This window comes from Impatiens glandulifera, chromosome 7 (assembly GCF_907164915.1).
Source record: "Impatiens glandulifera chromosome 7, dImpGla2.1, whole genome shotgun sequence".
Lineage (NCBI taxonomy): Eukaryota > Viridiplantae > Streptophyta > Magnoliopsida > Ericales > Balsaminaceae > Impatiens > Impatiens glandulifera.
The window spans coordinates 1,369,843-1,393,998 of NC_061868.1; the positions used below are offsets into that span (position 1 = coordinate 1,369,843).

General features: G+C 28.0%; 3 protein-coding genes across 3 annotated transcripts; 1 reads left to right on the forward strand and 2 right to left on the reverse strand.

Annotated features, from left to right (window-relative positions):
• The first annotated feature begins 6,994 nt into the window (after positions 1 to 6,994).
• Positions 6,995 to 9,271, forward strand: LOC124944440 (transcription factor ICE1-like). Its single transcript, XM_047484692.1, has 4 exons — positions 6,995 to 8,076; positions 8,489 to 8,764; positions 8,838 to 9,008; positions 9,081 to 9,271. Exons 1-4 carry the CDS (start codon positions 7,081 to 7,083, stop codon positions 9,156 to 9,158), a joined length of 1,521 nt encoding a protein of 506 aa, XP_047340648.1. The 5' UTR covers positions 6,995 to 7,080; the 3' UTR covers positions 9,159 to 9,271.
• A 4,026-nt stretch (positions 9,272 to 13,297) lies between these two features.
• Positions 13,298 to 13,663, reverse strand: LOC124944858. Its single transcript, XM_047485204.1, has one exon. It carries the CDS (start codon positions 13,661 to 13,663, stop codon positions 13,298 to 13,300), a length of 366 nt encoding a protein of 121 aa, XP_047341160.1.
• A 2,263-nt stretch (positions 13,664 to 15,926) lies between these two features.
• LOC124944739 (auxin response factor 2B-like) lies at positions 15,927 to 20,552 on the reverse strand. Its single transcript, XM_047485078.1, has 14 exons — positions 20,123 to 20,552; positions 19,926 to 20,041; positions 19,679 to 19,774; positions 19,514 to 19,567; positions 19,287 to 19,439; positions 19,119 to 19,203; positions 18,804 to 18,894; positions 18,561 to 18,725; positions 17,712 to 17,831; positions 17,561 to 17,636; positions 17,310 to 17,475; positions 16,650 to 17,233; positions 16,390 to 16,580; positions 15,927 to 16,303 (listed from the first exon to the last, which is right to left on the reverse strand). Exons 1-14 carry the CDS (start codon positions 20,238 to 20,240, stop codon positions 16,144 to 16,146), a joined length of 2,175 nt encoding a protein of 724 aa, XP_047341034.1. The 5' UTR covers positions 20,241 to 20,552; the 3' UTR covers positions 15,927 to 16,143.
• Positions 20,553 to 24,156: the final 3,604 nt, after the last annotated feature.

The window sequence follows — 24,156 nt, forward strand, 5'->3', positions numbered from 1 at the left end:
ATTAGATATTAAAGTTCATCATCTTGGAACTTGCAAATTCATCACAAAATCATATTAATATAATGTGTCTAATAAAATAAAAGATATGACTTTCTAACTTAGAAAATAATAATTATATAATATTTTATAAATTTTAAATAAAAAATATTTTAATAATTTAACTCAAATAAAACATATTCATCAAACAAGATTTTAAATTCATAATACAAAATCAAACAAGCTCTAAAACAAGAGAAATATGCTTGAGTTGATGTTGCAAATTGAGTATAATTATTATCTATTGTAAATTCTTGAAGTATAAGGTCAAAATAAGTATTTCTAATAAGTTTGAGTGCTAAAATAGACATTTATCCACCGTTTAATAGTTTTGGCATTTACTTCTTTATTTTCTTATCTTTTATTAGGTAAAAAAAGTAGAGGACAGTATATAATAAAATATATTTTTTTATATTTTAATAGATGTACTTTTTTTTATAAAAAAATTAATCATTATTAAATTAAATAAGAAGTTACGTATAAAGTATTAATTTACAAATAAAAAAATAACATCTAAAAATTTAAATCTAAATGTTACATAAAATGTAAAAATAAAGATTCTAAAAAAATTAATTCACCAAGTCACAATTTTTTCAAGAAATGATGAACTTATCTAATCAATAACAATGAATGATAAAGGAGAGTAAACCGAAATTAAACGACATTGGAAAAATTTCTACCCGGATTTATGAGCGGGAGATAAAATTTATCTTTATTTAATGGTTGGTAATGAACACCAAAAAAAATTATATCAAATGATAACTAACCATATATATAAATATAATTAAAATAATGATAAATCCATCCAAATTATTAGAAACACTTTGTAATTTTCCTAATCAAACCGTAAAGAACACATAATACAGAAGGGTGTTCAAATGAAAATTTAATTCTAAAAAAAAAAAAGTAAACTCTATATCCGACCGCATCATCTTCTTTGCCGCCTAAAAAAATATATACAATGTGATTAATAATTACAAATTGATGAGTTATTAATTTAAATCTTATATAATTAAAAATGATAAATTTAAATTTAAATTTGAATCTCATTTATATTATATGTACATATGTACATGATCGACCAACTAAACTAGTTAACCTATATATTGATGAATGCATCAAACATAAACTACTTAAACATACTTAATTATTTAAAATTAAGAAATTTGCACTGTCTAATTAAAGATCTAATCATTTTTAGTCAAACATAAAATAACATTCAAAATAAAATTTGAGAAGATTAAAATAATTACTAATACTAATGAGAATATATATAATATTACACTGTTAAAAAAATATATATATCAAACTAATTAGGTCAATATTTTTATACTTTTTATTTTTAATTATTCAAAAATACTCAAATCAAAACATTTTAATATTGAAAGTTAATATTATACCATAATTTATAACTTATACTTGAATTTAAAAGTATTTTAGTGAAAATCTAACCATTTACGTTTGATCTCTTACAAAATTTTATTATCCCTTAAATTACTGAATTTTAAATAAAATATAATTAATTAAAAAAATTCAACTACTAAAATAACTAAAATAATAAAAAATAGTTTCTAAAAACTCAAAATAGTTAAATAATAATAATAATTATAAAAAATATGATTGGTAGAGAAAATTTGAGCCAGAATTATCTGGCACAATCTATTTCTCTTTTATCTTTCTTTTCAACCTAAATCATTTTTTCAATAACAATAATTGGTGACAGTAATTTCCTTCCTCGTTCTCTTTCTTAAATTCTCATTTCTATCATTTCTCTAACTATAAACAATATATTATTTTATAATGATTATATATTTATACATTATTAATTTGACCAAATAACTTTAAATAATTAACTTTTTCTATAAATTTGTATCTAAACAAAATTATTTGAAAAGCCAATGTTTTTTTAGTTATTTGAGATTAAGTTGAATAAATTGTCTATATATATATAATTTATATATCATCTCATCATTTAAGTAATTTAATTTATCAAATAAAATATTAAAATATTTTAATTTTATAAAAAAACATTATTATATATTTATGCAATGATGTCTTTTTAACTACAAAACTATATAAGTAGAATAAACCTAAACCTAGGGTCCTTCCCAATTTTCCTGTAAGTTTATAATAATGTTTAGTTATAATTTTTTTTCTTTAAATTTAAGATATTATCATGATTTTTACTTTCATAGTCTATATCGAATATCTAACTGAATTTGAATTCATTGAATTTAAATTCACCGAATTCAAATAAACTAATTTGAATTTTATTTTCAGTTTTCGAATCAAATTTTAAATTAATTCGAATTTAAATACGGTTTTTTGATTTGATTTTCGAGTTGGGATTTATTCAACTTGAAAATTAAACCGAATTTATTTTTTATTATTTATTTATTATTATATATAATTATATATAATATATTAAAAAAATCGAATTATTCGAATTTGAACCGAAAATTAAATTTGAATTTGGTTCGATTTTATTAGAATTTATTCAAATATTGGTTCGATTTTCGAATTGCCTAAAAAATAAATAATGATACTCATTTTAACTTAATGCGTTTAAGTGAAAATTAAATCTAAAATTAAATATGACTAGTTCATTTCATGTATAAAATTTTAATTTTAATAATGATTTTTTAAAATAACTTTCCCAACAATAAATAAGAAAATAGAATAGGTAAGAAAAAACCCAAATTTATATAAAAAGTTCGACCTTTTTTATATTATGTATACAAAATATTAGGTATCAAAACAAAATATTTGCATTACCCAATATTATACATTTCTATACTAGAAGGAAAAAAAAACTATCGACATACACTAATAGTTTTACTCGAGACACAATATATAGGTTCACAATGTTCCTATGTACTTTAAAATTATAGAACTAAACCCCTTCATCTAAGAACAACAATCAATCCAAAAAATCAAATGATATTAGTAAATTCCTTAATTTTAAGCCTATTCATTAACATTGAGTAGTTAATGATGACCTAAGTATAATGTACAATATTCTCAAAACATTTTCATGAAATAATTTATATTTTTTCTAGATGAAATCTGCAACTTTTATACCTAGTAAGAATGGTAACTTCTATTTAAATTATAATCTGAATAATTAATTTGTAATCTGAATAGATATTGCATGAGGTGATCATGAGATAAGTATCAATCTACATAAATTTCTTCCTTTTAAAACTAAAATATACATAAAATTAATCTAGACAATTATTATTTTTGCAATAATGTTTATCTATTTCGTCGTTATTTGTCGAAAGTAGTTTAAAATCATTCGAAAAAGTTTGTAATGACTCTATTTTAAAACCATCGTTATCAAACAAAAGAAACAAACCACACCCAAATGCGAGAGAAACGACACTTTAGACATATGCAACTTTATTTATTTTTAATTATTTTTAGCATTTTCTTTAAGAAAAATTATAGAAATATGTAATATTAGCATTAAAATTAATAAAATTTATTTATCTTATTTGATTAGTTATTTATTTATAAGATTAATTAGTGATTTAGGAGAATGAGTTCAAATCTTAAGATCTAACACAATCCAAGTTCTAAATTATATACTAAGAAATGCAAATTTGGTTCTTGTAGATTTTTTATTTATTTATTTTTTCTAAAAAGGAGTTATTGTAGATTTATTTATTTATTTTGGAAATGCATATTTAGCTCTAGTTTGTTGCATTTTTAGCCTTTTATTTTTTTGTTTAAAATGAAATTGAAGGAGTGTCATTTTATAAGCTTATTTCTATTATTATTATTATTATTATTATTATAATAAGTGTTCTTAATTAAGAAATTTATTATTTCCTCATAATTAAATGGCTAATATGTTCCAATGAAACATAAAAGAACAATTGTTTTTGAAAAAATTAAGGAATGACCATTAATTTACTACCAAAATAAGTAAGTCTTGATTAACTTAAATGTCCCATTTGGTTAATCAAAAGAGTTTGATTATATATCATAAAATTTATATTTGAATATGATTATGATTTTAAATATAACCAAAATATATTTATAAATAATCTCAATTTTAACTGTTTTACAAAATAATCTTGAAGTATGTGGATATAAATAATGAATTGACCCTTTTGGTCAAAAAGACATTTTCTTCCATTTTTAACATTGCACTTTCCTTCTTTCTATTAATGAATTTTTATTTAAATTTATTGTATAATATTTGTATTGAATATAAACTTTTGGTATTTTAAGTGTCACAGTGATGATTATTATTTTTAATAATTTTGTATTAAAAAAATTATCTCGATAATGCCTTGTTGGTTTTATTATAGAAATTATGTTTAATAATTTTCAAAATAATCGATTCGAATTGATTACTTTGAGTTTAATATCAAACAACTACTCATCCAATAATATCTTATTATTAATTGATGAGTATAATCAATATAATCAATTAAATGAATCAAATTATCATTCAAGGCCTTGTTAGATTATGTGTTTTATTTGAAATTAACTAATCATTCAATCATATATATATTTGTTCATCAATCACCTTTATCAAATTATTAATTAAAATAATATTTATAATCTTATATAATTTTTTTATTACATGCATCTACACTTAATGTCATTTCATCTAAGTAATCAAATATTATTCAAAATTGAACAAGGTCTTACACACATTTTTCACACTAACTCATTAATTAGTTAACGTACTCCCGAGATTGCTTAATGTTTTTGAATTATTATTACCAAGGTCTTATTCGATTTGATTACTTCAATTTTAATCTCAAAAACTTAATTAACCTTTATATTTTTATACTCAATGTCTTTTCAATTAAGTAACCTCATATTACTCAAAATGAACAAGGCGTTACACACTTTAATTTTTAGTTAACCTAATCAAGATATTACCTAAATTATTTGAAAAGATTATTACTAAGGTTGAAAAGATTATTATAAGGTCATGTTCGATTTGATTTTTGAATTTAATCTCAAATAATTTATTTTTCGAAAATATTAGTATGACTTGTTTGATTATATTTGAATTTAATCTTAAATTATCATTGAATCGTATATATTTGTTCATTAAATAATCAATCAAACTATTATCTATATTTTTATATAATCTTGTAAGCACATCGTTTCATCTAAGTAACCTTAGATTACTCAAAATCGAACAAGGCCTTACAACTTTTTCTAGTTAACCACAAGATTTCCTAAATTATTTCGAAAGAGCAATATTCACACTATTTCTTAAATTATTTAAAAATTTGATACAAAGGTTTTGTTCGGTTTAATTGTTTTAAATTTATTCTCAAATAACTTATCTTAAAAAAAATAATAGGAAACCTTGTTCACTTATATTTGAATTTTATCTCAAATTATCATTAAACCATATATAGTTTATCAAACAATCAATGAAAATACTATCTATATTTTTATATAATTTAATAAACATATATTTTCACTTAATTAATCTCAAATTACTCAAAACCGAACAAGACTTTACATTTTTATTTTAGTTAATTAATGCAATCAAGAGATTACCTAAATTATTTGAAAGATTATTAATAATAATGTATTGTTTGATTTAATCATTTGAAATTTAATCTCAAATAACATATCCTTAAAAAATACATGAAGGCATTGTTAAATTATATTTGAATTTAATATCAAATCATAATTAAATCATATATATTTGTTCATCAAATAATCAATCAAAATAATATCTATGATATATAATCTAGTAAACATATATTTTTGCCTAAGTAATATCATATTATTCAAAATCGAACAAGGCTTTACACTTTTTTTTTTGTTAATGTAATCACGAGATTATCTAAATTATTTAAAATGATTATTACTATATATAGTCTTATTCGATCTGATTATTATGATTTAATCTAAAATAAAATATTTAAAAGAAATAATATGAGGTATGGCTCAATTTTATTTGAGTTTATTCTTAAATTATCATTAAATCATATATAGTTGTTCATCAAATAATCAATCAAAAAACACTATTTATTTTTATATAATCTTGTAAACATATATTTTCAACTAGGTAACCCTAGATTATTCAAAATCGATTGAACAACGTCTTACTCGCTGTTTTAATTAATACAATCTCAAGATTACCTAAATTATTTGAAAATATTATTACTAAAATCTTGTTCGATTTAATTATTTTAATTTAATTTCAAATAACCTATCTTTAAAAAATAATGAAGGCCTTGTTCAATTATATTTGAGTTAATCTCAAATTAACATTAAATCATATATATTTGTTCATCAAATAATCAATCAAAACATTATATATTTTTATATAATTTATTAAGCATATCTTTTCACATTAAGTAATCTAAAATTACTCAAAAGCAAACAATGTCTTGCATACTTTTTTAGTTAACACAATCACAATATTACCTAAATTATTTAAAAATAATATTACTAAGGCCTTGTTTGATTCAATTATTTTGATTTATTCTCATACAACTTATTTAAAAAAAAAATACTAGAAAATTTTGTTCAATTATATTTGAGTTTAATCTCATTTTATCATTAAATCATACATATTTGTTCATCAAATATCTATATTTTAATACAATCATATCTTCTCTACACCTAAGTAACCCTAAATTACTCAAAATTGAAAAAAAGCCTTGCACACTTTTTTAGTTAATACAATCACTACAATCACACAAGATTACCTAAATTATTTGAAAATATTATTACTAAGGTCTTGTTCTATTTGATTGCTAATCTATCTTAAATTATACATCTAAATACCATCCAAATAACCCCAAATCAAACAACTCTACAAAAATAAGAAAAACAGCTATGATGATGATGAATTGATGATGATGAACAATCTTTCCATCATTACATCAAAACAAAGTGAAGGAAAGAAAGAAAGACTGTTTTTTTAACAATATATATAAATATATATATATATAAGGCTCCTTCTCCAAAGCACCATATCTCATTCTCTCTCTCTCTGTTTCTCTCTTCCTCTCTCTCTCTGTTTCTTCTATTCACATATATAAGAAGAAAATGTGGATGGAAAATGGAGAACCACCACCATGGCCACAAACCACCACCACCGGCGCCGCCGTGAATGTCACCGGCCAAATGGATTCATCTATTTCCAACTTCAGATCCATGCTTGGAGTCGATGTCGACGACGGCAGCTGGTATGTAACCAATAACGAAACACAAAACCTCACTTTTCAAACCACCGGAGAAACCCAAAACAACCTAATACTTAATCCTGTCGATTCCTCCGCCTCCTGTTCACCATCACCGGCGTCCATGTTCACAAATCTAGACCCATCTCAGGTCAACTATTTTATACCCAATAAACAATCTTTTCAACCCGTTCTTAACGATGATAATGGATTCGATTTTCTAGAACATAATCAATTGTTCAACGTAGATTTCACCTCAAACAATACCCAAATCGGAATTCTCCCAAATCTCACCTCAAATCCTCATCACTTACTTCCATCGTTGCCACCGGAGAGTAACAATAACCCAACACCGGCGTTTACTGGATACGGCTTCCGTGGTTTCGATAATCGTTGTAATAACGATTCAATTTTTCTAAACAACAGATCAATGACTTTGAAACCACTTGAGAATTTCGAATCGATTGCTGCTCAGCCTACTCTGTTTCAGAAAAGAGCTGCTCTGAGGAAGAATTTTGGGAGTTCTAGTAATAATAACTCCGATGGTATGATGATGATGATAAACAACAACAACGGCGGCGGTGGAAGCGGCGGCGGCGGTGGAGGGGGGGTTTCTATTGGAGGTAATAGTAATAATAATAATCTTGATGATAGTATTGATGGGTCTGGATTGAACTATGATTCAGATGATTTTCTGGAGAGTAATAAGGGTGACGGCGCCGGCGCCGGTAATGAAGAAGGGAGTTCTAAGAATGGGAAGAAGAAACTTCCGGCGAAGAATCTGATGGCTGAACGTCGCCGGAGGAAGAAGCTTAATGATAGACTTTACATGTTGAGGTCTGTTGTTCCAAAGATTAGTAAGGTAAGAATTATTGTTTGTTTTCAATTGTTACATGATTTTTGATTTTCTCGTGAATTTGTTTGTTGATTTGTTCTAATGTTCTATCATTTTTTTTCCCGTGAAATTTTATATAATTATTCTAGTAATTCAAATAAAAATAAGTTTTTGAAAAAGAAAAAAAAAGGGTTTTTGAATAGCATTAAATAGTCTCACGTGAATCCTGTTAAAAGATTGATTTTATTGGGTCCACATTCACCACACAACTTGTTCATCTCAATCTTTTTGAATGGACTGTCCCGAGGAAGAAAATGAAAAAGAACAAGATTTAAGTATTTATGAGACCAACCCATTTGAATTTTAAAGTATTTTTTTTTATAAAATTATTCAAATTGTATTAACATAAATGTAACATTTTATTGATCTTGTAATAAAGATGGACAGGGCATCAATTCTTGGTGATGCTATAGAATATTTGAAGGAGCTTTTGCAAAAGATAAACCAACTACACAATGAATTGGAAACAACTAATACTAATACTACTACTACTACTCCACCCGGGTCATCATCTTCTTCGATGGCGCCTAACAATAACATGATGACGAGTTTTTATCCATTGACACCGACTACTCCTTCGCTATCAAACCGGATTAAGGATGAACTCTGCCCGGCTTCAATGAACATCAATAGCCCAAACTCTCAACCTAGAAAGGTAATTAGTTAGCTTACACATATGATGCTCATTGAATTGGTTGTTTTTGATTAATGAAATTTGTTTTGGGTAGATTGAAGTAAGAGCTAGAGAAGGAAGGGCTGTGAATATACATATGTTTTGTGCGCGTAAACCGGGGCTGCTGCTATCGACTATGAGGGCTATGGATGAAATGGGACTCGATGTTCAACAAGCTGTCATTAGCTGCTTTAATGGATTCGCCATGGATATTTTTCGGGCAGAGGTAAAATTATATCTTGTTTTGTCTTAGATTTGATATTTGAAGTAAGTAATACAAGTTGTTTTTATATTTCAGCAATGTAGAGAAGGGCAGGATTTGAGTCCAGAGCAGATCAAAGCAATCCTTTTGGAATCAGCTGGACTTTTGGCATGATTCAAGAAGCTGGAATTTTAATGATTTTCATTTCAAAGACTTTATTTAACTTTCAAACTTTGTTTAAGATTTTCCCATATCATATACTTTAAATGTTTGGTTTTGTTACTCTTAATTTCTCCTCCCCCTTCTCTATATTGCATGCCCATTTCTTAGTTTACTATATAATGGCTTTTATTTTAATTTTGATCCTATAACATGAAGTTTTGTGTTGTTATTGCAATTTACATGCCTATTTCTAAGTCTGTTTATTGGAAGATCGAGGTATTAGTCAAACAGCAATGATTCGAGCCTTCAATCTTTTCTGGGGTTGTTTACACAACCATCTTCAGCTACTAAGGGAAAAAAAGAACATGATCCTTGTGCCCTTCATAGTCATACTAAAAGGTTATTTGGATTTATGTTAGCTGACAGATTCTTGATTGTTTTGCTTTTGTTTATTGATACACTTGGTAATTTTCTTGTCAGGTTCAGATATTGGTGTTGTGTTTTTGTGCTCTGCCACGAATGAAGCTATTGTCGCCGACATTGGTCGGTTTTCATGTACACTAAGGATGTTATCTGCAGAGTGCTTCAGAAATTATGAGTCGGGAGAAACCATTACCACGACGAGTATTGCAATTAGATTACATTTATTTTCGTTTTTATAGGTAGTTTTATTTGATAAATTGTAACATAAATTTTCACTAGGTCTTTTGAACCTTAACCGAATAAAACTGATTGTTTATAACAAAATAAATTTAAATTTACATGAAGATAAACAAACATTTGGTATATCTATCTTTAGATAGTTGGTAGATTGGACATAAAGAATGTGTGTTGGTTAAAAAAGAAAATCATGAAATAAAAGTATAGTATATAATGAATATTGACATAGTTACATTGAAGTCTTAACCAAATTCTTTTTCAACAAAGGATGTGTTCTTAAAAAAAATGAAAAAAAAGGTTACAAGTGATAATTATAAGAAACTATAAGTTGTTTAAGTTATTATTGATTAATTTGAAAGATAGAAATAACATAAATTGTAATGTTTATAACTTTGTGCTTGCTATAAATAAAAAAATGTATTTGTACATAGTTAGTTTTTGATCAGTTGATTTAAAAACATTTTTATCTTGTCTTTAAAAGTGGTTTTTACAATCCGAAATCGGTTGGCATTACCTTCCTCTCGAATCCCGAGTGGGAAGAAGAATCGATTTGGTAAAGTCGACCCTTATACTTTTTAGAAAAATGTTTTTAATCAATTAATTTGCTAAGTCTCGTGTCTTACCTTTCTCTTAAATCTCGTAAAACGAGATGATGAGACAACTCACTCAAGGTTGTTTCACCAAAATTGAGATGAGTAACCGAAATAGAACTTAATAATAATTAGACATAATTTTGGCTTTTTTTTAAGAGTTGTCACTTAGTTTACTTCGAAAGAAATCAAGAAAAAAAAATTAAGAATTTTTTTCGGGCTCGGTGTTTGGTTACGTTTGGGAAATGGTCTTTCGCGCTATGACCTGCATGCCCATCCAATGGACAGTCTCTACTACGAAACATTTGGTCTTTCGAAATGTGAAAAATTATTATATTTTTGTTTTGATTCTAAATCTGATTTTTTTTCATTTAAAGATATAGCCTATGTCTAAAAGGCTACACTTATTTCCTTTCCTAGATGATATCTAAGATGTTCGTAACTTTAGACAAGACTAGAAATGGAATGCAATTGACTAAACATTAATAGAGAGAAGATTGAAATGAAGCACAAATCTGAACAAGCCTGAATTTGAACTTTTTTTTTTTATTTTATAAATTATTTAAGCATAGATAATGGCCAATGAAATCGAAATGGTAAAAGTAAAAAATCAAACTCATCCTACGAATCTAACCGCCTTTAGTATCGAAATTCTCTTTTTAGCCTTCGGGGAAGATGAAGGCTCATATTCCTCAAGTGTTAACGGATTTCAGCGTTCCGTTAGCGTTTGCTTGGAGTTCCGTCAGAGATTAAGGGACGCCGTTAGGTCCGTTAGTTTTTCGTTTATGAAGGCATGGCCCATTCTTGTCCCTTGGATCGTTCCTGGACGTCTGGAGGTCGTTGGATGACCCTGCTGTAATGTTTTTATCTGATTTCTATTGCACTGGATTATTGCCAATAAAGATAGCTTTTTGTTTTCTTGCATTCTCTTTATCCTTTTATCTCCAATTTTTTTTTTCTGCAAAAATCAAACATAATATTAAAAATCAAATATATTTTTATTATTATTTTATTTATTTTCCTTATATATTTTAATTTTTCATTATCATCATTTATTTTTTTAATAATACTTTATTTTATTATATATTGACCGTATTGTCTATTTATTTTCTTTATTTATCCCATTTATTTAATTTTCAGGGATATCAAAAATTAGTATCTAACTATTATAAAAAAAAATTAACTATTATAAAAAAAAGACTGTCCTCTTAATAGAGTTGTTTTATATTTCACATAAATAATTTTTATTACTGAAATTTTTTTATGATCCAAATTTATTTTAAGGTGACTAACAACACCATTTAGTTGTGGGTTCTTAATTAGTGCTACTCAAATTTAAGAATTTTGATCTTGAAATAACTTTGATAGGTTGTAACTTGTAACCATTGTTTTAAAATTAATTAGATCAATATGAGAATTGTTTAAATACTATTTTTAAACAAAACTTAATATTTAAATTTAAATATATTTGAGAATAAAAAATCAATATTTTATTTTATATCGGATCATATTATCGATTTTAGTCATGGACGAATGATCCCAAAATAGAGTTGAATTGTGCTTGAAAAACAATTAAGGTGAACTTAAGAAAAAAAAATATGAATAAAATAAATTAAACAACATAAGTTTGGTCATTTTTTAAATGTTAGAAGTAAATAGTAAATTAAATTGAATAAATTATAGAGTTATTTCACATTTTTATAATAAAAAAATAAAATTATTTTATTTTATATTTAGGGGTGAACTAAATCTACTTAAATTATAACCTAGATATGTCCCGAATTATAGTGATGATATATAACCTAAAATAATCGAATAAAACAAAAACAAAATAATATAGTTGTAAGAGTTTTCTTATATTAATCTAAAATTATTTAAATAAAAAGAATTCGAAACATGTTTCTATTGAATTATAATTATTAAATAATCTAATACACTTAAATTATGTTTTATTTATTAAATTTAAGAATTTACATTTAACAAAATTATAAATAAAAATTAATAACAAACTATTCATTGGATAATGGACTAATGGAATATTTAATACATGTTGTCTCATTTTGTCTTTGTGATCTATTTTGTTCAGACAATCTACAACCCACGAGTTCATTCACAAACAAAAAAAAAAAAAAATAGTTACATTATCAAACAGTAATTTATTTATAACTCAAAAATTCATTTTTAAACTAAAAAAATATTCTTAAAATATTTCTTTTTTACACTAACTTTTTTACTTTATTAATATTATTTATATATTTATCAACTTTACATATTTAAGCACAATAATTTCCAATTCATTTAATAAAATTAAAATAAAATTAATTATATATCAATAATTCATAAATAACAAAATAATTTAATAATACATTTAAATAAACAAACATATTATATTAAAACAAACATTATTAATAATAAAACATTTGATACACATACACATAACATAAACAATGTATCAGTTCTCGGAATTGATGTACTCTTCCCACAAATGATCAATTAATGCATTACAAAGTTCAATGTGTGCATCTTTATTTCTTATTTTTCCGTGCCGAGATATGAAATCTTAAAATTGAGTATTTTCATCTATCACCATTTCGACCTCTGGTGAATGCGTTTTCATTTCAATTTCGATATGTGCATTAATGTCACGTTTATCCTCAACAATCATATTATACAAAATTATGCACGTAGTCATTATATCATGCAACACTTCTTTTCTCCAATATCGTATCGGTCCTGCTATAATGGAAAAACGTGATTGAAGAACTCCGAATGCACGTTCAACGTCTTTTCTATATGTTTCTTGTTTCATTGCAAATTATTTTTTCTTTCAACCACGTGACTCATGAATTGTTTGCACAAGAGTAGATTATTTTGGATATATGCCATCAGCTAAATAATAGCTCATGTTATATATTCTTTTCCTTGAATTACATAATGAGTCGGAGGAGAAATATCTTGAGCTAGATCCGATAACAAATGAGATGACTCTAGCACGTTTATATCATTGTTGGTGCCTAGCAAACCAAAATATGCATGCCATATCCAAAGATCATAATCTACGACAGCTTCGAGAATGATAGTAGGCTTTCCACTACGGCCAGCGTATTGCACCGCCCACGCGGTTGGACAATTTTTCCACCTCCAATGCATACAATTTAAACTGCCTAACATTCCAGGAAATCCACATTGCTGACCAATATTGAGAAGTCTAGAAATATCATTTGGTATTGGCCTTCTAAGATAGCGTTCGCTAAATATCTCAACCATAGCGCGACAATTTTTTTTTTATACTTTCAATTGTAGTAGATTCTCCAATTTTAATATACTCATTTGTGGCATCTGCTGGAGCATCATATGCCAACATACAAAAAACTGCCATTATTTTTTTATTGGAGATAATCCAAGTCTGCCTGCATTGTTGTTGAAAGTAGCGATCATGATCTTTGACTGCGTCAACAATTCGAAGGAACAATGAGCGAGACATTCGATATCTTCGACGAAACATGGTCTCATTATACACTGGATTATCTAAAAAATAATCATTGTATAATCTACGATTGACATTTTCACGATCACGATTGATGACAATATGTCCAGGAACTGAACCACGATGTAGTACTTGTTGGCTTTGTTGTTCAAGAAGTTGTTGGATGATCATGTTTTTTTTTATGAAAACGACATCAATTTTGTTGTCTTTGATGAATCATCATATTATCATCATCTAAAGAAGAAGAAGAAAATGATGAATCACTAACGTTGAAATTCATTATGGAGACTTGTGGAAGATATATGTGATGAGTTATGAATGATTTAACAATATCAGTAGGATATGTTATGTATTTATAGTAGTGTAAATGCAATAGGATGGTAATATAGTCATTTTAATTAATTTGAGTGGAGAAATGAGACCAATTTTTAAGTGTTTGGTCATTTCAAATAATTTTAGTGAAGAAATATGACAAACTTTTCATTGTAGGCTCATTTCAATTAATTTATATGAAGAAATAAGACAAGTTTTTCATTGTACGGTCATTTTAGTTAATTTATGCAGAGAAATAGGACAAACTTTTCATTGTATTATCATTTCAATTAATTTGAGTGGAGAAATATGACAAATTTTTTATTGGATGGTCATTTTAGTTAATTTATGCGGAGAAATAGGACAAATTTTTCATTGTATTATCATTTCAATTAATTTGAGTGGAGAAATATGACAAATTTTTCATTGGATGGTCATTTCAATTAATTTATGTGGAGAAATATGACAATTTTTTTTGTATGGTCATTTCAATTAATTTATGTGGAGAAATAAGACAAACTTTTCATTGTATAATCATTTCAATTAATTTGAGTGGAGAAATATGACAACATTGTATGATCATTTCAATTAATTTGAATAGAGAAACATGACAAACTTTTCATTGTATAGGTATTTCAATTAATTTATGTGGAGAAATATGACAAACTTTTAATTGTACGGTCATTTCAATGTTTTATGAAGTTATTATTATATATTATTAATAAACACAAATTCAAAAAAAAATCTCTACTGTCAAAAAAATATATATATATATTTATATATATAATTAAAATATATGTATATTTATAATTTTTACTAACAAATTTAAAATATATTTATCACAGGTAAGTTTTTATTAAATATTTTTAATATTTTATTTAAACCTTTTAATTGAATGATTTATTTTCAATATTTGATTTAATAATATTTTTAAAATATATATAAATATTTTTTTATTCAACAATAACATTATAAATTAAAATAATAAATATTTATAAATTATTTCAAACATTTCAAAATTCTTTTTAAATTTACTTTATATTAAATTAAGTATTTATAAATAATAATTTAACAATATATTTTTAACCATTATTAATTATTATATCTGACATATTTTACAATAAAAAATTAATATGCAAAATAAAATAATTATTTAAATAAAAATTCAAAATATTAAAATAAATGACTAATATTTTTAAAAGGATATCATTTTTGTATTCTTTATATTGATATTTTTAAACTATTAATTATTTATATATATTTTTATTATTGTGTTACCTATAAACAAACACGGATACTTCTAGAAGAATGAATCAAATAATACCGTGTACATTATAAAATCATTAACAGTAATAAAAACATTAATGCATATCAAAGTATTCCAAAATCAAATTATCAAACACTCTCAACATACATCAGTTGGAACAGTTTTTAATATCTATGGATAATAACAACAATAAATTTCCAAATATCCATAGTTTTCAAAAAAGTTAATATATTGGTTCAATTTGTTCATCTATAAATCAGTAACTACTCTTTCTTGGGTCCCAAGTTATCGTAGCCCATAGGTAGATTTTGAGAAAATCGATCACAATATAATGAAATTATTTGAAAACAACTATTAAATGGACGAGTTTGATCGATGCACCAAAAATCACATCACCTTCAAACCGTCCACTTAACATTATAAGAGTTAATCCATATCGAATATCCAAATTTAAATAAAGAAAATGACTTAAGAAGACATCATTAGTACATAAGTTTATATGTTAAAAAAAAAGAGGAGTATATATGGGTTATTTACAAAGGGCTATAGAAAGTTTAAAGTCATCGAAAAACCACTCTGTATATAATACTAAATTTCAACTCCCTCATTTCATTTCCAAAATAGTTATAATAAACTAATAATAATTGAAGAACTCTCTTTTTAACATCTGATCAATAATACCTAAACGCAAGGAAGTTGAGCATTACCTTTTCTATCTTTAGTTGTTTCATCTTCATCTGATGAATTTCCCTCGATCTTCGAATTCAAGGTCCCCGGGTTCATTCGCTGCACTTCCTCCCTAGTGTATATAAATATTTTCCTAACCATCCCGCAGAATTCCCTGTTTGTTCAACGCATTTTTTTTAAAAAAATTTAACTAAATAAAGAATGTTAATTCCCGAAATTTATACTAAAAGGAACACTTACTGCCACGGATCATCTCCAACAAGCATCATATCACCTTCATCGTCAGTATACACAACTAACCAATTCTTGTCGCGTGCTTTCAGATCACCGTTGAATTCAAATATCCTGTCGAGTTCATTCAATAGTTCTTCGTAATTGTTGAACTTTGTTAGGTCCACTGACCTACCCAGTGCAATTCCTTGCTTGTGAACCTGAAAATCAAGTATAACATAAGAATTTTTTTAAAGAGGCTTACAAGAATTTAAGAGAAGAAAAAAAACCTTGGTGCAACTTCTTGTTGAACTGCCTTGACGATGATGATCTTGGTAGGACTTCTCTTGGTCGATGATAGCGATTTGAGTATCAACCAATTTTGGATTTTCCGATGTGACGGGGCTGCTGAAGTTGCTGTTAGTAAGGGATATACCAAAAAGTTTGCAGTTACCGGGTTTCTTAAGAACTGGCTCTCTCGCATGAGGAGATGGAGTAGGTGGAGGTGGCATAAGCCAATTTCCCTGACCTTGAGTACAAGAAGAATTCATGGTAGTATCCAATAATAGGTTAAGTGAGAGTGATGAAGACGGTTGAGACCATGATTTTATGTTTTGATGATCAGTTGGTCGAGGATAGAAATCCCTGGAAACAATTTTCCTACTCCCAAATCCCGATAATAAATCTGTAAATGTAGACTTGGGTCTAGCTGCTGCTACAAATGATGATGATGATCCATCTCCCAATTCAAACTTGTCATCTTCCTGAGTGGCGTCTGATTCCTTATTAATCTCGTTCAAAGCGCTGGACGATGATTCTTGACCGTGTAAGACCCTTGATAGAAAAGGGTCTATTGTTATCTTACTTGAAGTGCCTAAAACAAACAAAAGAAAAGAAGATAAGCTAGGAATTGTGGAAGAAATGTCAGTGATTAAATTTTAGAATTTTACCTTCTCGGGTGAGTACAGATGAATCGGGTGATATGTTGTTGGGTCGAGGACGTTTTTGCCTCGGGACTGGAAGGGAATTTGGTGCGGGTGGAGTTGGAGCAGGTTCTATTTTCCATGGTGAAACTTTATCTGGACGAGGAATAGTTGAAGTTTCATCCCATCGAACCTTTTATAAAAATAAATATTTTAGAATATATTGTATACAAAATATTTATTTAACAATTATGAACTTTAAAGGATCAATAGAGAACCTTAAGACATCTCCATTTAGATTCCGGCCATCTTTTAGGATCAGAATCCTCAATTCCAACTATAGTTCCAGTAAATCTACAACACGAGAAAAGCAAAAGCAGCTTAGTTCAAAGTACAAAGGCTGCAAGGAATAATTGAGTAGATTTATACCTTTGCTCCGGAGATTCTTCGCCTTCAAACCTCATTTTGAACCTCACCCCTATTGAATAAGTACTTTGCACTGACTCCATGTATTGCTTGAAAGGTATGATGAACTCAGCTGGGCTAGTCCTGTAATAAGAAAGAAAAGCATAAGCTTTGTTTGATGTTAATCCAAATATCCCATTGTCCCATCAACAATCTTATCATTAATCAAATTATTCAAATCATCAATTAAAATACATTTCTTTTAGTGGAGACTCGTGACTCTGTGATAGAATGCAAGAACTCAAGTCACAATGTCATGGGTATGAGTTCAAAACTTTCAGATTCTACAAAATCCACAAATTTGGAAATGCCTTCTCCAACTGAAACTGGGGTAACATGATTTAAATAATTTTAACCCAAAATATCGTCTCATTTATACACCCGATTAATGCAAATTTGATTGGTTAAGGCTTCTGCTTAAACCAAAATAAGCTCTCTGCTAAGCACATTGCAAGGTTTAACAATCGCTCACATGTTTTACAAGAGTACTTAAAACAAATTTTAGAGCAATTATTGTCAAATCCATCACACAAGTATAGCTTCCCATTACTACTACACTCCAATTATCTATACTCAATTGGAGGGAGCAGGATTCAGGGTTTGATGCTCTCAAATCTTGACTATATGAGGATTTGCAAAAGTATAAATTACAAGTTTGAAGTTCAGGAGTAACTTTCTCTAGGGTATTTGCTTTTTGATGTTTATCTTTTAAACTATGCTTCACTTTTTGACTTGTGTATTATTTCTGCAACGGATTTGATTGAAAAGAAAACTGGCTGCAAATTACATTGAAAGCTGAGAAATAATTAAAACCTGGGTTTGTAATAGACTGTGAAAATTGTTCCAGTAGTATATGCATGCCATGCAGTTGCGAGAACACCAAGATGCATACTATGGCTTGAAATCACTGATGATGGAACATTGCACTGTCTTCTCATGGCTCGTCTTACTCCCACACGAAGTTCCCCATTCTCACCTCTGGCGAGGCCAAGTAAAATAAATTACAAGTAAAAGAATAGAAACTTTGATCTTTGAGAATAAAAACTACTAACTAACCTTAGGAATATGAATGCATCCCCTGCAACAAGCCTCTTGGAGCTTACAAACACACTCCAACCACTCTGAAGGAGATGTCTTCGTGGTTGACCTGGGATTTTAAAAATTAAAAAAGATCTAGATGCCATGGTATAATGCCTTGATAAATGTAAGTTGACGAAAATCAAGTAATTTATGGGCTATTTAGATAAAAAGATTTTAGAGGTATTTTAGTTGATGATTTGAATGATAAAAATGTTGATTGGATAGTGGATTATTTGAAATTATTCTCAAAATAACCCACATCAATCTTATAGTGTATTTATATGGAATTACCCCTAAAAATATGCTTGAAACGCCACTCATTTCCATGCAGATCTTTTGCCACTAGCTCTTGTGTTGGAGGCTGCCTTGACATATCCTGTGTTTGCACAAAACAGAGTCAGGGTCAGGATTTCACTTGCAAAAAGATAAGGACTAAATTTTCAAACTATAAACGCTCACCAATGGAGGAAGACACTCATCAGCATGTCGTCTTAGCACAGAAAATCCTCCATGAGTGCTAGTATCTGAGGCAGTGAGTGACTTACAAAAGGAATGTACACGAAAATTAGGTGGGGGAGAAGGTTGAATATCCTTCACTTGATTCTCATCTTCCTACATTGAAAAATGGACATGACAACGTTCAGGTTCCTTGATATTTCTCCATCACTATGAAAAAGAAAGCTTACTTTCAATGGATGTAGAATCACTTGGGCGTAAACCTCGTCTGTTTCCGGTTCAGCCTACAAAGAACAGTAAATAACAAAGAGATCAAGATGTATTCAGAATTTTAAGTGAAGATCTACAAAAATCATCACCGATTTGCAAGATAAGCCAATTCTACATACAAATACCTTTAAGCGTACGTCCATCACACGGCAAAGGATCTTGGATGGAAGACGATAAATAGGCATCTCCTGTTCAGCTACCTGGTTAGTTGACGCCTCCACCTAATAGACAAGAACATCATTTATTCACCATATATTCTTCGCCAAAATGAACTGTACAGAAAAAGGCTTCTAAAAAGCCAACGTATATCGAGAAACGAGAAACGTGCTCTCCGTTTGTTCAGTAACGCAGATTGACGAAGAAGAACTAGACCTGTTCAATGTGTCCTTGCGGGAAGTAGAAGACGAGTTCGCCTTCACTAGGAACGGTTACGAGAGGACCAGCACAGGCACGCCAAAGCTCTGCGTAGAGCGCGGCTTCTGGAATCACTGCGTTGAAGAAACAAATATAGAAATGATTCAAATTACGAAAGGAATACTCAAAACTTAGCTTGAACTCGCCGGAATTACCTTGTCCGGCGACATCATTTGGCTCGTTGTTACCAGAAGAGAAGCTATCTCTATCTCTATCTCTGTCTCTTTCTCCGCTGACGTTTCCAGTGAAAGGCATATCTGTAGTAGAAGTCATTTCTGATCAATTCTTAACGCAGATCTCTGATCATATGAAGACTATTCTGAAGAAATCAACACAAAGCCTTCCTCCAGAATCAACTGAACAAAACCTCAACAAATCAAGTAAACATCTCGAATTGGAATCACAATTCACACACATATACACACTCAGATTATCTCTCTATCTTCGTCTTTCTCTCTCTATATGGATATTGGATTGGTCTGTTCCAGTGCAGGTGCCAGAAACACAGTCCTTGCTTTGTCGACTTGATTACTGATGAGGATGAAGGAAGAGAGAGAGAGAAGAGAGAGGAGAGAGAGTTTTTGTTAACCAAGATGGGTCAAAATGGCCCTTGCAATCATTCAACTATAGTCAAATTCTAACCATGTTTACACCGGCTATTCCCGGTAAGTAATTCTAGCCTTCTAGTTCTAGTCCATCCCTATTCTTTTTTCATTTTAAATAGTAAATACTCCATCTCAATTTTGTTTTTCTCAATTTTTGAAATATTTTTTATTAAATTTTATTAATCAAAAATAACTTTTACTAGTATGGATTATGAGGAATAAAATATTAATCACTTTAAATTTTAATTTTTTTTTTATCAATTTTAAAAGAAAGTTAAAAAATATTAATTGACGTTACAACCTATGTGTGAAATGTTTTGTTGGCGTCAAAAGAGGCATACTTTCTTACACTCTTTTTCCTTTACTTTTTCGTAGGAAAGTAAGTATGTGGGCTTGGGCTTAAACCCTAATGTGTTGTGGCGGCCGAGACTTGTTTGTAAACCCTAATGTGTTGTGGCGTCCGAGACTTGTTTGTGCGCGTGAATCATCCCAATAAACAAGGAAATGATGCCTTCGAGCAAAAATTATAGGGTTTTGATAGTGTCAATACCATTTTCTATGAAAGGAAGTATGTGGCCTTGGGCTTAAACCCTAACGTGATGTTGCGGCCGGGACTTGTTTGCGCGTGTGAACCAACCCAACAAACAAGGAAATGATGCCTCCGAGCGAATATTAAAAATTATAGGGTTTTGATAGTGTCGGTACCTTTTCTATGAAAGGAGATATGTGGGCTTGAGCGTGATAAGTGAGAGTGAAATTATAAAGGTTCGCATACTCCTCTACGCACATTTCCCCTTTTTCTTTAAGAAATAAAATATCTGAGTTTTGTACTCTTTTATGTGAAATGTAATGTGACTGAGTAAAATTAAAAGAGTCCAATATTTGTCAAATTAAGAGTCGAATAGTCCATCTTAATTTTGAAATATTTTTTATTAAATTTTTTTATTCAAAAATAACTTTTACTAGTATGGATTGTGAGTAATAAAATATTCATCACTTTAAATTTTAATTTTTTTTATCAATTTTTAAAGAAAGTGAAAAACATATTAATTGACGTTAAAACCTATGAGTGAAATGTTTTGTTGGCGTCAAAAGATGCACACTTTCTTATACTCTTTTTCCTTTACTTTTTCGTAAGAAAGGAAGTACGTGGGCTTGGGCTTAAACCCTAACGTGTTGTTACGGCCAGGACTCGTTTGCATGAACCAACCCAACAAATAAGGAAATGATGCCTCCGAGCGAATAGTGAAAATTATAGGGTTTTGATAGTGTGAGTACCATTTCTATGAAAGGAGATATGTGGGCTTGGCTTAACCTTGGTAAATGAGAGTGAAATTGCTCGACGCACATTTTCTCTTTTTCTTTATAAAATAAAATATGTGAGTTTGCGCTCCTTTACGTGAAATGTGTTGAGTAAAATTAAAAGAGACCAATAATTTTTTTTTCACGTTTTTTATTTCTTTTCACTTTTATGTAGAAAAGATCATCTGTTACGGGATCTCCTCTATTCCTCATGTTCCTCCTCACATGGAGGGGCAAAAGGGTCAAAAAATATATATTTTTAAATATAATGAAGGGAACAATGGAACCGAAGAGATTCCGTAATCGGGATCATTTCTGAACTCTCATGATATATTTTATAGTTGTTATGATTAAACAACATATAAAAGAAAAATGAGTGCCACGTTTTTCTAAGCTCCATTTATTTGTTTTAAGAAATGAAATAGGTGACAATGGGCTTAAAATCCTAACACGATCAATGATTATTGAAATTGTCGATAAATGATTATTGAAATGGTAGGTTTTTATTCGTCTTCGACACTCATTTTTCTTCTCATTTTTCTTCTTTTAGGAAGAAGGAAATTTGTGAATTTAAGGTTAAACTTTAATTGGGCAAGCACCAAGTGAAACTATAGGTTTCATAACCAGCTAAAATAATTAACTTAATACATAACTATTTTGTACTCAAAATTTGCAGGACCTCTCCTCAGTTATGGGAATTCTTGATGTGCTCTCTCATAGAGAGGAGCAAAATGGTGATATTTAAAAATTTATTATCATATTGTAATAGAACCCTTCAGCTGATTTGATTTGTTGCCTATATATATAATAGATTACTATTATAATAATAAAGTAAATGTAAAGCAACTTCCAACTATTTGAACATTATTACTTGAATTGTCATTCCTCAATTGAAATATTTTTTTTTGTCCATATTTTTTTTATATATTTATTTAATTTAATTTAATTTAATTTTATACTTAATTTTTGTTGGTGTTATTCTAACAAACAAAATTTATAATGACAAATTTATTTAAATTGTTATTTTGTTAAAATATTGTACTTAATTTATTTAATTAATTTTTTGTGTTTGATTAATTATTATGAAATTAATTCTCAAGCATGTGAAATTAGAATTTGAGGGCATATATAATCAAATATCTTATAAATCTTATCCACCAAATATTAGATTGAAAATAGAATTTTATAACTAAACCAATCCGTAATCATCAATTAATCAACTGTAATAGTAATTAGCACTTCTCACTAAATTATTATTAATTAGCAATTGTGTTTCAACTTAAAATATAAGTACTTTTTCTATCAAATATAAATATATTTGTTTATTTTTCTTTTTAAATATGATCTTTTTATAACTCCAATTTTATATGACATTCTTATATTATAACTATAAGTAATGATAAAAACTCAGCACAACAAAAATATGATTTTTCTTCTTATTTTACTCCAATTAAAAGCATTAAAAAAACTATTTATTTAACATAATTAAAACCCACTTAAGTAGAAAAAAAAAGGCAAGTATGTTATAAAACCAAATCTTCTAATTTCTTATAATAGTGTGATTGTCCATTCTTTGCAAAAATAGTCAATTGAAGAAGAGTTAGGAATACCAATTAGAGAAGAGTTAGGAATATTTCCTCCTTCAATGCTTTTGATTATTTATATGAGATAATTAATCAAATAATTACAGTGATTTATTTTAAAATTAGTCGATCTATATTAAAAATATAAAAATCGTTTAACCACAACGACAAAACATAACATTAAAAAAAATAATAAAATACAATCATGTTACCCAATAAGTTTTCGAGAAAAATGATTAACTACCTAGCCGATTTTACATTTTTTCATAACGAATCTCATAAAGCGTTATAATAATAGCATTATGAATGATACGCATCCCACGGTTACGATTATTGAAGGTTCGATAATTTTTCTCAAACTAGATAGTCCACCAAAAGATAATTGGGATGGTAACCCATATATATGGTCTCTCATATCAGTCGCATCAATCTAAACTTCTCAGCAGCTACCCAAAGACTCAAGCATCACCCAATTAATTTTGATAACATTCTCAAAAGAGTATTACTCGGCATTGAAATAAGTAGGGTGTGAATGGCAAATCCATGAACTATTGAGTTTTTTTATATAAATGTCTACTTAAAAAGAAAATTAATCAAATAAATATTTACTTTATTTTTGCAATGTACAAAGCTAATGTTGTTTCTTTCTTATCAAATCTTATACACAAAGATAATAAAAATACATTTAAAAATACTACA